This window comes from Penaeus vannamei, chromosome 34 (assembly GCF_042767895.1).
Source record: "Penaeus vannamei isolate JL-2024 chromosome 34, ASM4276789v1, whole genome shotgun sequence".
Classification (NCBI taxonomy): domain Eukaryota; kingdom Metazoa; phylum Arthropoda; class Malacostraca; order Decapoda; family Penaeidae; genus Penaeus; species Penaeus vannamei.
The window spans coordinates 22,218,516-22,232,009 of record NC_091582.1 but is presented as its reverse complement, the minus strand read 5'-3'; the positions used below and the strand labels follow the sequence as shown (position 1 = coordinate 22,232,009).

The 13,494-nt window shown below is 36.1% G+C and overlaps 2 protein-coding genes across 3 annotated transcripts in view; one reads left to right on the top strand and one right to left on the bottom strand.

The window, feature by feature from the left end:
• Nucleotides 1-312: 312 nt before the first annotated feature.
• LOC113812014 (uncharacterized) lies at nt 313-10,354 on the bottom strand. Its single transcript, XM_027363879.2, has 12 exons — nt 10,029-10,354; nt 8,012-8,182; nt 7,616-7,710; nt 6,843-6,967; nt 6,574-6,673; nt 6,262-6,394; nt 5,829-6,067; nt 5,127-5,329; nt 2,588-2,789; nt 2,282-2,409; nt 1,934-2,119; nt 313-1,353 (listed from the first exon to the last, which is right to left on the bottom strand). The coding sequence occupies exons 1-12, from the start codon at nt 10,186-10,188 to the stop codon at nt 1,188-1,190; spliced, it is 1,908 nt and encodes a 635-aa protein (XP_027219680.2). The 5' UTR covers nt 10,189-10,354; the 3' UTR covers nt 313-1,187.
• A 535-nt stretch (nt 10,355-10,889) lies between these two features.
• Nucleotides 10,890-13,494, top strand: part of syd (JNK-interacting protein syd) — a gene marked incomplete in the record, with an annotated part of 99,815 nt that continues 97,210 nt past the window's right edge. For both annotated transcript variants that reach the window (XM_070113336.1, XM_070113337.1), the window contains 1 exon segment: nt 10,890-11,298. In XM_070113336.1, coding sequence (XP_069969437.1) covers nt 11,080-11,298 — 219 coding nt within the window.

Here is a 13,494-nt window from a genome sequence, read left to right as displayed (position 1 = left end):
CAGCAAAATTAATAGGCTTCTTGTTTCTGCCTTTTTTTATTTGTAACCGGATATAACTTTTACTTTCTGAAAAAATTCTCATTACTCACCATTAAAATGCAAAAATATCACCATTTACATACTTAAACCATATATATATATAACTTATATATCTTATTCAACTTTCCTTGTTCCCTCTGTGGATATAATTGAGGAGTAATGCGCTCAATACAAATAACATAATATACTATATTTTATATGATTTTAAGCTTCATTCCTGAAATATGGTCACTCCATTGTAATAAAACTAGTGGAAAAAATAAATATGGACAATCACAATTTTCATTATTTAATATATACATGTCCAAGTCACTGAAATAATGAGTATCATAAAGTACTAAAATCTTGTCATATACAAAATATACATTTATTTACCAAGCTTTATATAAATATAAATATTTTGTCTGACTCCATTGTATTACATGAAAGACAAGAATTGTGCATATCTCAAACTTAAGTCGCTGGCATAATCAAGCTCTGGTCCATTACATACTCGTTACATATCAGTGAATGCATTTTCAAATAATCAACGTGAAATATCAACTCAATTTACATGAAGCACCATAATTTTTGTACATTATATAATTGAGCATTTTAAATATTTTACTATATAATTGAGCATTTTAAATTTTTTACTATATAACTGATCATTTTAAATTTTTTACTAAGTATTTTACATAACTTTTTTTTTTATGAATTGCATTTTCAGTTACCCTTTCCTTTTGTTTACATTAATTACTGCTGATTTTTGCATCTAACCTGCTATCAAAAAAGGCATTAAAACAAGCTATCAATACTCAAAATGTAGTACTTTCAAATAATGCACAATATCTAATATCTAGGCAATCATGACTTCCCTAGAATCAACATTACATTCATTTATATTAAAAATATATAATTTATAGCTGTACTTTTTCTTTATATAAAATATACTAATTTGTTAACAATCATTTTTTCTTCAAGTACACAACCAACCTTTCACTAAGCTCAAGGTGTACAAATATCCAAACCAAAGAGAGAGGAAAAATTCTGCATTAGCAAAGAAAGCTAAGAGAGAAAGAGAGAGAGAGAGAGAGAGAGAACTTTCCAAAAAAAGCCATCTTTTTCAATCCAGATTTGACATTTTCTAACAATCTGAATCTCTCTCACTAGTGCTTCACAGAGCAGATATCTGGCATATCCTTTATGACGAAGTCAAGGAGCATCTGGCCGTAAGCTTTTCCCTGAGGATCAGAGCGTAGGGATGCCACTCCTCCTCCACCAAGTGACTGCTCGAGGACAAAGTTGAGGCCACAGATGCCGTCAACTTCAAACCTGGATAAAGAAAATTAAGGATGACTCATCAGTATCCAAACTAGCTACCTGCATTTGCTTGTTTACTTATTTATTTATTTTACTTGATTTCATTTATTTTCACAGTCTTAATTTATTCATCATATTTTTTTTTTTATTGTGGTGATGGTATTGACTGTGGTGAGGCAGTGTGGTGTGATGTTACTCCTTGAGAGTCTGCCAACAACAACTTCAGCACAATAATATATATGCAATATCTTAATGTTCAATTGGAAAGTGGAAAATTAAAATAAACAAATGAGTCAACTTTAAGCCCCTGAAATTTCTCTCAACCCTAAACTCATTTAGTCCTCCTTCTAATAAGACTTGCTCCCTCTAGGCTTAGCTTAATCAAAAGCTGGAAAGCCACAAATTCAATATGGAATTCAAATTTTGTATTCTCCAAGATCTCATTCTGCAAATACATGTTCAATAAGTTATATTAACCTGAGTATTCTGAAAGAACATCACTCAATAGCTGATATAACTACATGGTATTTTATCTCCAACAGTTTTGTGTATAATACTAATGTAGACAAAGGTAAATTTTATATCTTACTACCTTTTCACACAATCCACGGGGTTGACATCGTCTGGGAAAACATGTCTAAAGTATTCTGCGACTGCTTCTGATGTAAGAGCCTCTTTCAGATAAGGATAGAGTGAAGGATGCCTTGCAATGACACCAATATTGCAGGAGTCTGCTTTGTCACCACTGCGGGTCAGAGCCAGGGACTCCAGCCGATAACTGCCATTCAAGTTGTGAGATTAAACAGGGTATTATTAATATCATGTCAATAATATGAATACACTCGCTCACTCTCTCTCCACACACATATATATATATATATATATATATATATATATATATATATATATATATATATATATATATATTACAGAAACATACCATTTTGATCCTTTAATCAAATCTGAGACTTCAGATACTGGCTGATCTGGAAAGTCATAGGTGCTGGCTGGAACTGTGTCTGCAGTCTCACTGTAGATTTCCTCTTTCCCATCAGCATGGATACTCACCTTAAACAGAAGTACTTGAGAATTTGGAATAATTCATGTCTATCTATTAATAACCAAATAATTCTGATCCCATATATTGCCTGAAGTGAAATAATATTTTTTGCCAGGGTAACTATTATCCTTTGAGGCAAATCTTGATGCAACAGAGTAAAGATTATATAGTGTCTCCACAAATTACCTTGCACTGATCTTTTGGAATGAGGAAGGAATGCAGCCGCAGTAGAGGCGATGCCCTAGGCCGACCTCCAACAATGTTTGTGAGTCCAGGGGCCATACCAGTTCCAGCTGCTGCTATTTCACGGGCAAACAATTCGACAGCCTTCTTTTGTTCATGATGGACAGAGATCCAGATGACACCCTCACGAGGACCTTCTCCAGTGCTACAAAAGAGCAAAGCACCTATTAGAGGGAAGGATTCTCAACCAAAGATGTGTAGTGTAACATACAACAGCTACAGAGAAGGGTTACCACCCAAGAACGAGTTTGGCTTTTTTACTTAGTTCAGTATAACCTAAAAGAAGGAAGTAATATATATGCATAAGACACAACTTTATATAATTATTAACCCACTAATGCCGGTATATTTTGAAGACAAAAATAAAAGTTTCCAGGCGGCTACAAAATCGGCATGCGGGGTTGGGCCAGACTCTGCCCGCACGCCGGCCACAGCCCACTGCTGAGTCGGAGCGCATGCCCAGATACAGTGTCACATTGGCGGGATGCCCGGTAATTTTTTTTGCTTACCATTTTCAGACTTTTCAAGGACTTTTTGATCAATTTTAAAGTCACATCATAATGTAATTGAACGTTGAAGTCAATAATACATCATATGAACATAAACAAAGTCCAGGTTTTTTATTCAATTAAAAAATACACAAGTAACAATATTCATGCAAGTTCTGAGTCCACATTCATCATGATTCTTCAACAACTAACCAAATTTAAACTTTTAAAGACATTATTAGGAATTACCTTATATTTAAAGATATTTACAGGCTTTCAAGACCTGAAAAAAATTCACAGACTTTAAAAGGAAATTCAAGATCACTGTAAACCCTGTATATGTCAATAGTATATAAAAAATACAAATATGTAATATTATGTTATATATTCGTGTTATCTATCTAACAATGATACATATATATATATATATATATATATATATATATATATATATATATATATATATATATATATATATATATATATATATATATATATATAATTCTAACAAATAAAGAACTCTTGGAGATCCTTTGGTGGGTAGGACTATAAGCAGAATATTTGTTAGCATTTATGTAATTTAGCCCTCTTGACAAAGTAGATATTACTAAAATGTTAACCTAATATAATACATATTGAAAAAGTTTCTAGCTCATAGACAATAGTTCACAGCAAGGTCACCCTCTTACAGCCATCTTCCAAAAATCTCAGGGTTCATCTTGCTGACAACTTCATGCTGCTGAAATTTTATCCATTATTATCTTGTTAAAAACCTAATCTTGATGAAGTTAAGTTTAATGCACTCTTAATCTTCTTCACACTAAATTTCTTCACACTTCTTAAAATTAAGAGTGTAACCCCACTAAAACCCAAGTTGGGCAGACGTTGTTAGGCAGCAAGAAATTTCTCGCAAATGAGAACTCTCTATGACCTTATTTTTCATACTACAATATTAATTTTAAGATCAGGAAGAATGGAAAGACATCTACAGTCATTCTAAATTAGTGCCAGGAACACTGAACAATCAACAGTTTTGGAAAATATTTTACCCTGATGACACTAATCCCAATCACGGCCAGTTTGCCTGAGTTTTTAGAACATCAATAATGTCAAAGGCCAGCCATCATGTTAAAAAGCTAACAAATGAAATTTATACCATGCCCAGGAGAAGAAATAAGAGGAGGAGACTGAGGATGACGAGGAGAAGATGTAGAACAGAAAGAGGATAAATCAGAAGAGGGGGAAGGGAAGGAAGAAAGAAAGGAGGAGGAGGAGGAGGAGGAGGAAACAGTAGCGGAGAATGAGTAAAAGCAAAAAGGTGGAAGACAAGGAGAGAGAGACAGAGGATGAGGAAGAGGGGAAGGTGAAAGAGGAGGAAGGAGGAGAAGAGAAAGAGACAGAGAAAGAGCTAGGGATGGAAGAAAAGAGGATGGGGAGGGAGAGTAAGAGGAAGTAAGAGAGGAAGTGGAGGACTACAAGAGAAAGAGGAGGAGGAGGAGGAAGAGGAAAAGAAAGTGAAGGAGGTTGAATAGAAAAAGAAAGTGAAGGAGGTTGAAGAGAAAAAGAAAGAGGAGGAGGAAGAGAAAAAGAAAGAGGAGGAGGAGTAAGAGAAAAAGAAAGAGGAGGAGGAGAAAGAGAGAAAGAAAGAGGAGGAGGAGGAAGAGAAAGAGAAAGAGGAAGAGGAGGAGGAGGAAGAGAAAGAGGAGGAGGAGGAAGAGAAAAAGAAAGAGGAAGCAGTTGAAGAGAAAAAGAATGAGGAGGTGGTTGTGAAGAGAAAAAGAAAGAGGAGGCAGTTGAAGAGAAAAAGAATGAGGAGGTGGTTGAAGAGAAAAAGAAAGAGGAGGAGGAAGAGAAAATAGAGGAGAAGGAGGAAGTAAAAGAAGAAGAAAAGTAAGCGGGAGGAAGAGAAAGAAGAAGAGGAATTTAAAATTCATACATGTCTTGGGCAAATTCATGAAGAATCCAAGAAGGATACACAAAATTCCCATAATCACCTTGCATGAGGTCCATAGGTATCTTCTGCACCCAATATCTGGATGTGGACTCTGGTGAAGTCAGGGAGCTTGAGCATTTTGAATATGTTGCGGCACCTTTGCACAATTGCCTCAGCTGTTTTCCTGCCCTTGTCACGGCTTCTAGGTCCTCCGATACAGCTGACAGCAGTGGCCTTGTAGCCATCAAGATATGTTGCACTCACCTATAAGCACAGTGACTAATGACAAACACAGTATAACACATGGGAGTATATTTGAAAAAAATATGAGGTTGTTCCACTGTGATGTAAGAGTACAAAAAAAAAAAAAAAAAAAAAAAAAAAAAATACTTTCTGCTTTCTAACACTGAATAATTTATCTATCCAAGACTCAAACACTTTTTCATGAAGTGTACTAAATATCCATGATTTAACCCTATCATGATGGGGCCAGAAATTTCTGTGAGGCAATCATAACACAACAGATAAAACTGGCTGGGTTTGTGCTGATAACAGCCAGCCCGCCAGCTTGTTCTGTAGAGACACCTTATGACAATAATACCCATATATGTCATAATGGCTATAGCTGCATATGTCACTGAAGGGTTAAGGTATATCACTAATATGTAATATAATGCTATGAAGCACTCACTCACATCACCCCCTTCATCTACATCCTTACCATTATCACAAATCCTCAATATCCCTATAAAAAGCCACCCACCTTGTATGAGTCAGTGGGCTTCCTCCCTTTAGCCCCTCTCACAACAACCCCACAGTTGGTCTCCTCTAGCTGGACCCCAGTAAAGTCACAAGCAACATCCGGGAGAATATAGGCCCGTGGGTCCCCAATCTCGTACAGCATCTGCTCAGCAACAGTCATTTGATTGACAATACCTCCCGTGTTGGGGGGCTTTGTGATCATGAAGTCTCCATTGCCTGCCACTTCTGCTATGGGGAAGCCTAGATAAGGGAAGAAAAAGAACATGATGTTGAAAAAGAAAAATGGAATAAAAGGGAAGAGAAAAACAATACATGCCAAAATGTGTACTGTAACCACTTAATACAGTCATATCATTATTATCAAAATCTACCTATGCATCCCCATTCAACTTCCCTATATACATCTGCTTATGAGCTCAACATAAGCTTCATACCTATATTATGCCAGTCAGGGACAGCCTCCCAATCAGTATAAACACCACCAGTTGCCTGTGCACCACATTCAATCAAGTGACCTGCCAGGCTGCCACTTGCAAGCCGGTCATAATCATTTGACTGCCACCCAAACTGCAATAAATACAAGAGCTTTTCTTTTCTGGAAGGAAGACAAATAGAAAGAGAGATGCAGAGAAGATGGGGCAAGAGGATCTATGAAACTATATGCACATAATCTAACTTTACATTTTTATTTACTAAGGGGAAAAGGTGGCAGGAAAAAAATTCGGACCAATTCTGGAATCTCTTACACTGTGCATGAGAGGCGCAAGAGCCAAAGAGCTGTCTGCACACCGTCCTGTAACAACAATATCTGCACCTCCATCTAAAGCTTTAGCTATAGGACCAGCTCTGTAAAAATAAAATATATAGAAATGTAATTTCCATTAAAATCAATTACAAATGAATATTTAAACTAAAGAAACTAATATCTGCTTAGCAAATATATAATTATTTGGACATTCTGATTCCATACATAAAAGTACCTTTAACAAAAGTCTGCAAATTTACAGACTCTTACCCTAAATATGCATTCATGCTGTGGACAGTTTTTGGTAGAGGAAGACCACTTTTCATGTCGGGCATTCCGGCTGCTATCAGTTGTTTCTTTACTGGCATTAAATCATCACCCGTAACAACAGCAACCTGTTCAATTATATTCTATTGTTAATCTCCTGCATGACTGGGGAGTCAATGATGATGATCTTGAAGAGACACTAAGTATTCCACTATCTTCACTGTCATGATTCTTTTTAATTCATGTATTCCTTATCCAATATCAATCCAAAAGCTATCCTAATCACTTCTTCTCTCTTCCCCATTTACAACTTATTTTTTTGTCTGTGCCTACAATTGATATTGTTTAGTCTTACAGTTAGATGTTTTCCATTTCAACTTCTCACCTCTCATAAAATGCTTAATTTGTGAAGTTGCATCCCCAAAGTTTACCATAATTAAACATAATCAGAACTTCAATTCTGGTTGATTCTAATAAGTCTCTCTATAAAAATCTCAAAACAGAGAATTGCACATTCATTTTTAGGATCAACATGAAAGACCATACAGTTCAATAAAATACTATTTTCAAAAATTGAATAGAAGAAATATAACATGAAATACAGCACATTCACACTATACTTTATATCAAAATTAACACATTTTAAAAGTATATACAGCAACCTTCTCTGTTCATTAAGATAATAGGGAATGTATGCATGATATCTATAGTTGTTTTCAGTATCAATACAAAACAGTATAAATGGCATTTCATGAGGGACACTGACAAAAACTCACCTTCAGATCAACACCAGCCTTGCTAGCAGCCTGCCTCAGTGCCTCAGCACAGCCCTCTGGGTTGATTCCACCAGCATTGCTCAGGACTCTGATACCTGGTTATTTTAATAAGGTTAAATCTTATGGCAACAAAAACAGAATACATTGATTGTGTACAGGGAAACAAATATCTTACTAACAACCGCATATACTCAGTACAGTATATACACACACAGTTACATATCAAGGTTATCAGTAATAAAGCATAATACAATGCCAGGTCTGATACAAACTGGCCACATTCATACTTTCAAAAAAAAAAGAAAGAAAAAAAAAAAAAAAAAAATGTCATCCATCAAAAATATCAGAAACTGAAGACAATGTTTACAAATGAATACAGACAACTGCCATACGCACCCTTCCGTTTGATGTCATTCAGGTATGGTCCAATGGCATAGAGAACAAAGTCAGGTGCAAACCCCAGCTCTGGCTTCTTGGCTCTTGCAGCCGTAAGGAGGGACATGGTGATTTCAGAAAGGTAGTCAAACATGAGGAAGTCCAGGTTGCCATTGTGAATCAGTTGAGGAGCTGCAGAGGTAGAAACATAGTTCATACATGTTGGGTGGGTGGGTGTGTGCTTCTGTGTGTACATGTGTGTGTACATGTGTGTAAATGTGTGTGTAAATGTGTATGTAAATGTGTATGTAAATGTGTGTGTAAATGTGTATGTAAATGTGTGTGTAAATGTGTGTGTAAATGTGTATGTACATGTGTGTGTGTACATGTGTATGAAAGTGGGTATGAGTTCATGTGCATGTGCATGTGAGGATGATGGCAGAAACAAGAGATAAAAAGAAATCCTTAATCAAGAAGAAGAAGAAGAAAACTAATGGACCCTCAAATCAACAACCCTGCTTTCATATTACTTGTTGTTCAGGGTTACATGATGATAGGCTGTTTCAGCCAGTTATGCTGCGTTCGAAACTTCTTGTCCAACAAGCTGGTCAAATTGGACAAGACGTTTTGACTGTTTGGAACCTCTACTTTGGCATCCTGGACAAGTTGTCCATCTTTCCCTCATGATCGCATTTTAATGTAAACAATGACAGTTGCAAGCAACCATTTGATATATGTAGGTAATTCTATGGTGGTTTATTGTTGTTGTCAAAGGGTATTTTTGTATTTGTCAGTTGAAAGTAACAGCTATGCATTAGAGGAGTTACAGAAAAAGAGCCCTGATACAGCGTCACACTGGTGGGACGCCCACCAAAGTTTATTTTTTTAGGTGTCTCATATGTGGGACACCCGTCGTTAGTGGGTTAAAATAGTGAATGTTTACTTTCGAGCTGGTTGCAGTGGGCAATATGGTTCTGAATGCAGCCACGTTGTCTTACTGATCCTGACAAGTTGTCTGGATGAGCAAGATAAGAAATTCTTAATACAGCATTTGGATTTAATTGTTGTATTAAAAGAATGTCAATGTATATGCTGTTTGGCTGCAGTGAAGTATGGCAATAACAGTGAATTCAGGAAATGTATCACAATTGTAAACTACTTTTTAATTATTGTTCAAGCATAATTTTTCTTCTTCTTTAGGCATGCAACAAGTATAATAGAAGAAATATGGCAGTAATTTTTTCTGTTAGTTCTGCACAACGGATTGTGATAATTTTGGTATCATTGGATTCCTCTTTCTGTCTGGACTACAAATACATATAAATAATCGTGTGGAAACCCCTCACATTTTCAGATCCGAGAGCAGAGGAGGGCATGAAATGTACCAGGGAAATTGTGGGGTAAAATTGCAAATAAAATACACAAAATCAGTCACAGTATTGTCTAATGCAGGGGGCTGTGCACCCTGTGATCTTCCTAATGGGCCCTGCCTTGGAAAACAAAGAATCCTCAAATATTCACAGCAGTAAGGACGTACAACCATATAAGGTAGCAGCATTGCCAAGTCTGTCCAATTCTCTCTCGTATCGTGAATAGTAGAGGATTCTTTCTTTTCCTTGGCTGAAGTTGGGGAACAGCAGCCCCCCATGAGGAAGTTTCAGGGGGCTGATTTTGTGGATATTATTTACATTTAACCCCACAATTTTCCCGGTACCTTTCATACTCACCCCTGCTATCGGGACCAAGAATGTGGGGGTTGGGGGGTTTCAGTGCAGTAAAACCTACATATTTGCATTGTAGACGGTGAGAGGAATCCAATGATACCAAAATCGTCGAGATCCGATATAGTATGTATTAGAAAAAAAATACCAATGACTTATCGATCTATCTAGTACATGTACTTGTGCCAACTGTATTTACGAAACTGACATTCTACTAGAAGGACAAATACAGAATAAAGGAATAAGGAAGAAAGAAGAAAAAGTTCAACGCTAAACATGGAGAGATAAGGAGTATTTTCGACGGTGTACTTTCATACCTGCCGTAGGAGTGTCACCCCAGAATCCGCTGGCACACCCGATCCTCACTGGTTTCCCTTTACTTTGGTCTACTGAATACCGACGATAATTCGTAGTTATGGGTAAAAAAGGCCATTTCCTATGCGTTGCTCGAAGAAGACGAGTCGAGAGGGCTGACATCTTTGTTGTTTAGATTTCGGATGATGTGATTTGATTTTCGATTTCACTTTAGTTGCGGTTATTATTAAAATATAACGCCTTTGTATACTACAATGCAATATATTGTGCTTGATACAGTTAATCTTCACGACAGCTCTACGGAGTGGTATGTGCTAGAGATAAGTGAAAATCAATTAAAGCCAAAGCCACATATTCGAATACCAGTATCGCAAATTCTCGACATCGAGTGAATTATTTTCTTTCAATTATTGTCAAAAATATTCTGATATTTATGCAGAATATATTAAATATGATAAGAAGATATGAATGTAGAAGAAATTTAAAAGAAAAGGGCAGTCACTCCCTTATTCAAAAATCCATTTTATTACGTTATCTAACTTCTTTCTATACACCAGTCAATTCGTAATTACGATGTAGCGTTATTTTTTTAAGCTTATGAGTACACGCCCTTCTCAAAATGTCAATTTAACACATAAGCAATCCTTACATTAGAAAATCAATATACCTATAAAGGCTCCTAAAAATACGTAAATAGTATTACCTTTATCAGCTTTTTACATTATCTTGGGGACATTCACACAAACAAACCCCTCAGAACAAGTCATCCAAATGTCAGCCAAGTTTTAAAGGCAGGTAAATATCATAGACGAAGAGAGAGCGATAGAAATGAGTAAGCAGACGAAAATATTACTGGAACGCACCAGCCAGTGTTCCTCTGCAACGTCATTGAGTGATGAGGAAGTGCGAGTCGCGGCTGGAAAGTGTCGAAATTAACCCCGTCTTAGTCATGTGAGGTGCAAATCCAGTTCGCTATAAAAATGGTCAGATAAGAACCACAAGCGGTGTTACCCTTTTTTTTAAGTGCTCGCATCCCCAGAAAAGTGATTCGAGATGGATATGATGACCGAGGGCGAGACCGTGTACAACTCGCACGATGACTCCCACGTCGTCATGTCGGAGAAGGTGCAATCTCTGGCGGGCAGCATTTACCAGGAGTTCGAGCGGATGATTTCCCGCTACGACGAGGATGTGGTCAAGGACCTCATGCCCCTCGTCGTCAACATCCTGGAGTGCTTGGACCTCGCCTACACAGAAAACCAGGAGCATGAGGTATACCCCAAGACGGAGCATATCATTATATCCTTATATCATTTATTTACTCAACTTCTTAAGGAAATTTCATTCCTTTATTGTCTCCTCTTGTTAGGACTCTCTTTAAGGATGAAATGTGGCGTCTGTTTGCTTAGAGTGATGTTCAGACCAAAACATATGTCTCGGTGTTGACGACAAAGCAGTTCGAGGGTTTTTCTCTAGTTGTTTATGTTTTTGCTTCTGTCTCTGTCTCATTGGATTTATTCCATTTGTTCCCATACTGACTGAATAAACCATCAATTGTTGGATTCAACCATATTGTTTCAGAACATCAGAAAATACTAGACTAGTATATACTGACTGCTTGATTGCTGTAATAAGACAGATCTAGTTTACCATGTCACTTGTTTTATGCATATTTAAGCTTGTTACTTAAGATTTGGGTTTTGTAAACAAAAAAATCAGAAAGTAGAGTTTTGTTTTCTTTTTCTTTCCTGCTATAAATGTGTTGGATACTTGTATGCAAAAAATTGATTCTCATCATATGAAAAAGCAGAGAAATATTTAATTATGAAAATTGATAAAGGACCACTAAAATTAAGTTTCATTGTGAAAGATGTCAATCAAAATTCAACTAATTTCCAATAATTTACTATTTGGCATTGCACGTTTCTACTAGAAGAGCTTAGAAAGCAGGGAAAAGAAGCCATGCTATTTCTAAATGTCTGCATTATTCCCAATCTATTTTGCTTAGAATTATTAGGTAACTTAAAGAAAGAAAACAAAAAGTGAAGGGATACACCCTTTCCCAAAGTAGTTTATAATATACTGCATAGCCGGATTATGTTTTGCATAATCAGTCTCTTGCAACATACACTTGTGCTACACAAGATTGCAGACAAAATATGAATTGGCAACTATTCTCAAGATCACCCAAACTAGTCCTTAAAGAAACATTTCAATATTGAAGAATATCCTCAGTCACATGTAGATGGTGCTTTAAGAGAGTTCCTCTCTTCTCTGTCAAAACATGATTGCAGTGTGCTATATGGACATTATTGAAATATTGCATATAGGTGAGTTAGATGAGCTAGCTTCAGGACTGATGCTTATCCCACTTCGTAAATCCATAGGTCAGAGGGATGTTTTTGTCTCAGTGACGTGATTGTATTTAGCCTAGTAGCTTTGTCTTAGGTAATAATGTGAATCAGAGAGTGGATTTATTTCTTATATGATTATATAATCCATGGGGCAAACAAAAATAATAATTTGTTTCCTTGCATTTTTTTTTTTTTTTTTTTTTTTTTTTTTTTTTTTTTTTTTTTTTTTTAGTAATTTATCAGTTAACTATGTGGAATATCTTTGATGTGCTCTGCAAAAGGAAAGACTTATTTCTTGACTGATACCTATTTTTTACCATAAGGTATTTTTTGTTAATCTTTGGTATATATGTTTTAGTGGTCAGTGGGCACACAAATGTTTGGTGAAATAAAGAAATAAAGATCTCTTCTATGAAAATCAGTTTTCATGCAAATATAATACTTAGATATCCATAAAATAAGACAAAAACTCTTTCTCAATTAGACCTACAATATTTCAGGACAATCAGGTGTAGATTTTTTAGCTATAGTCTACTGTATTTGCTTCCTTTTACTAGAAGTTTATGGTTGTTGCAAAACACTTAGTTCTATGAAGAAATATGTCATGTAACCTTGCCAGTCCTGCATTAGTATATTATTCTCTTTGTATTTAAATTATGTGTAGAATAGCCTATGGAGTAGCAGCATAATACAGTTATCCAGTATTTTATCAATAGCTAAATATACAGGGATGCAGCTTAGCCTGCTACTACCAAATAATAACTTAATAGTCAGTATCATAGAATATAGGGGTTAATCTTTACAGTATGTACACACTAAGTTAGGGCAAATTGAATATGAAATTCTTATAAAGAACAAAATGTAGTAGTTGTAGTCATTGGTAAAAGAAATAATCTGCAGACACGAATGGTCACATCACAAATAAAGGAAAAAGATTCCAGAAAGCACCATTTTCCATTCGGTACTCTCAAGTTTCAGCTCTATCTTGCTGTACATACCAAGTTGAAGACAATGTTTCCTAGGGGATGTTGGGAGGGCAGTAACGCCAAGTCATGGCAGCGTAGATTGATGAATAGATTTTTTGATGAGGAGTTAGTCTTTGGCAAGTGCATCT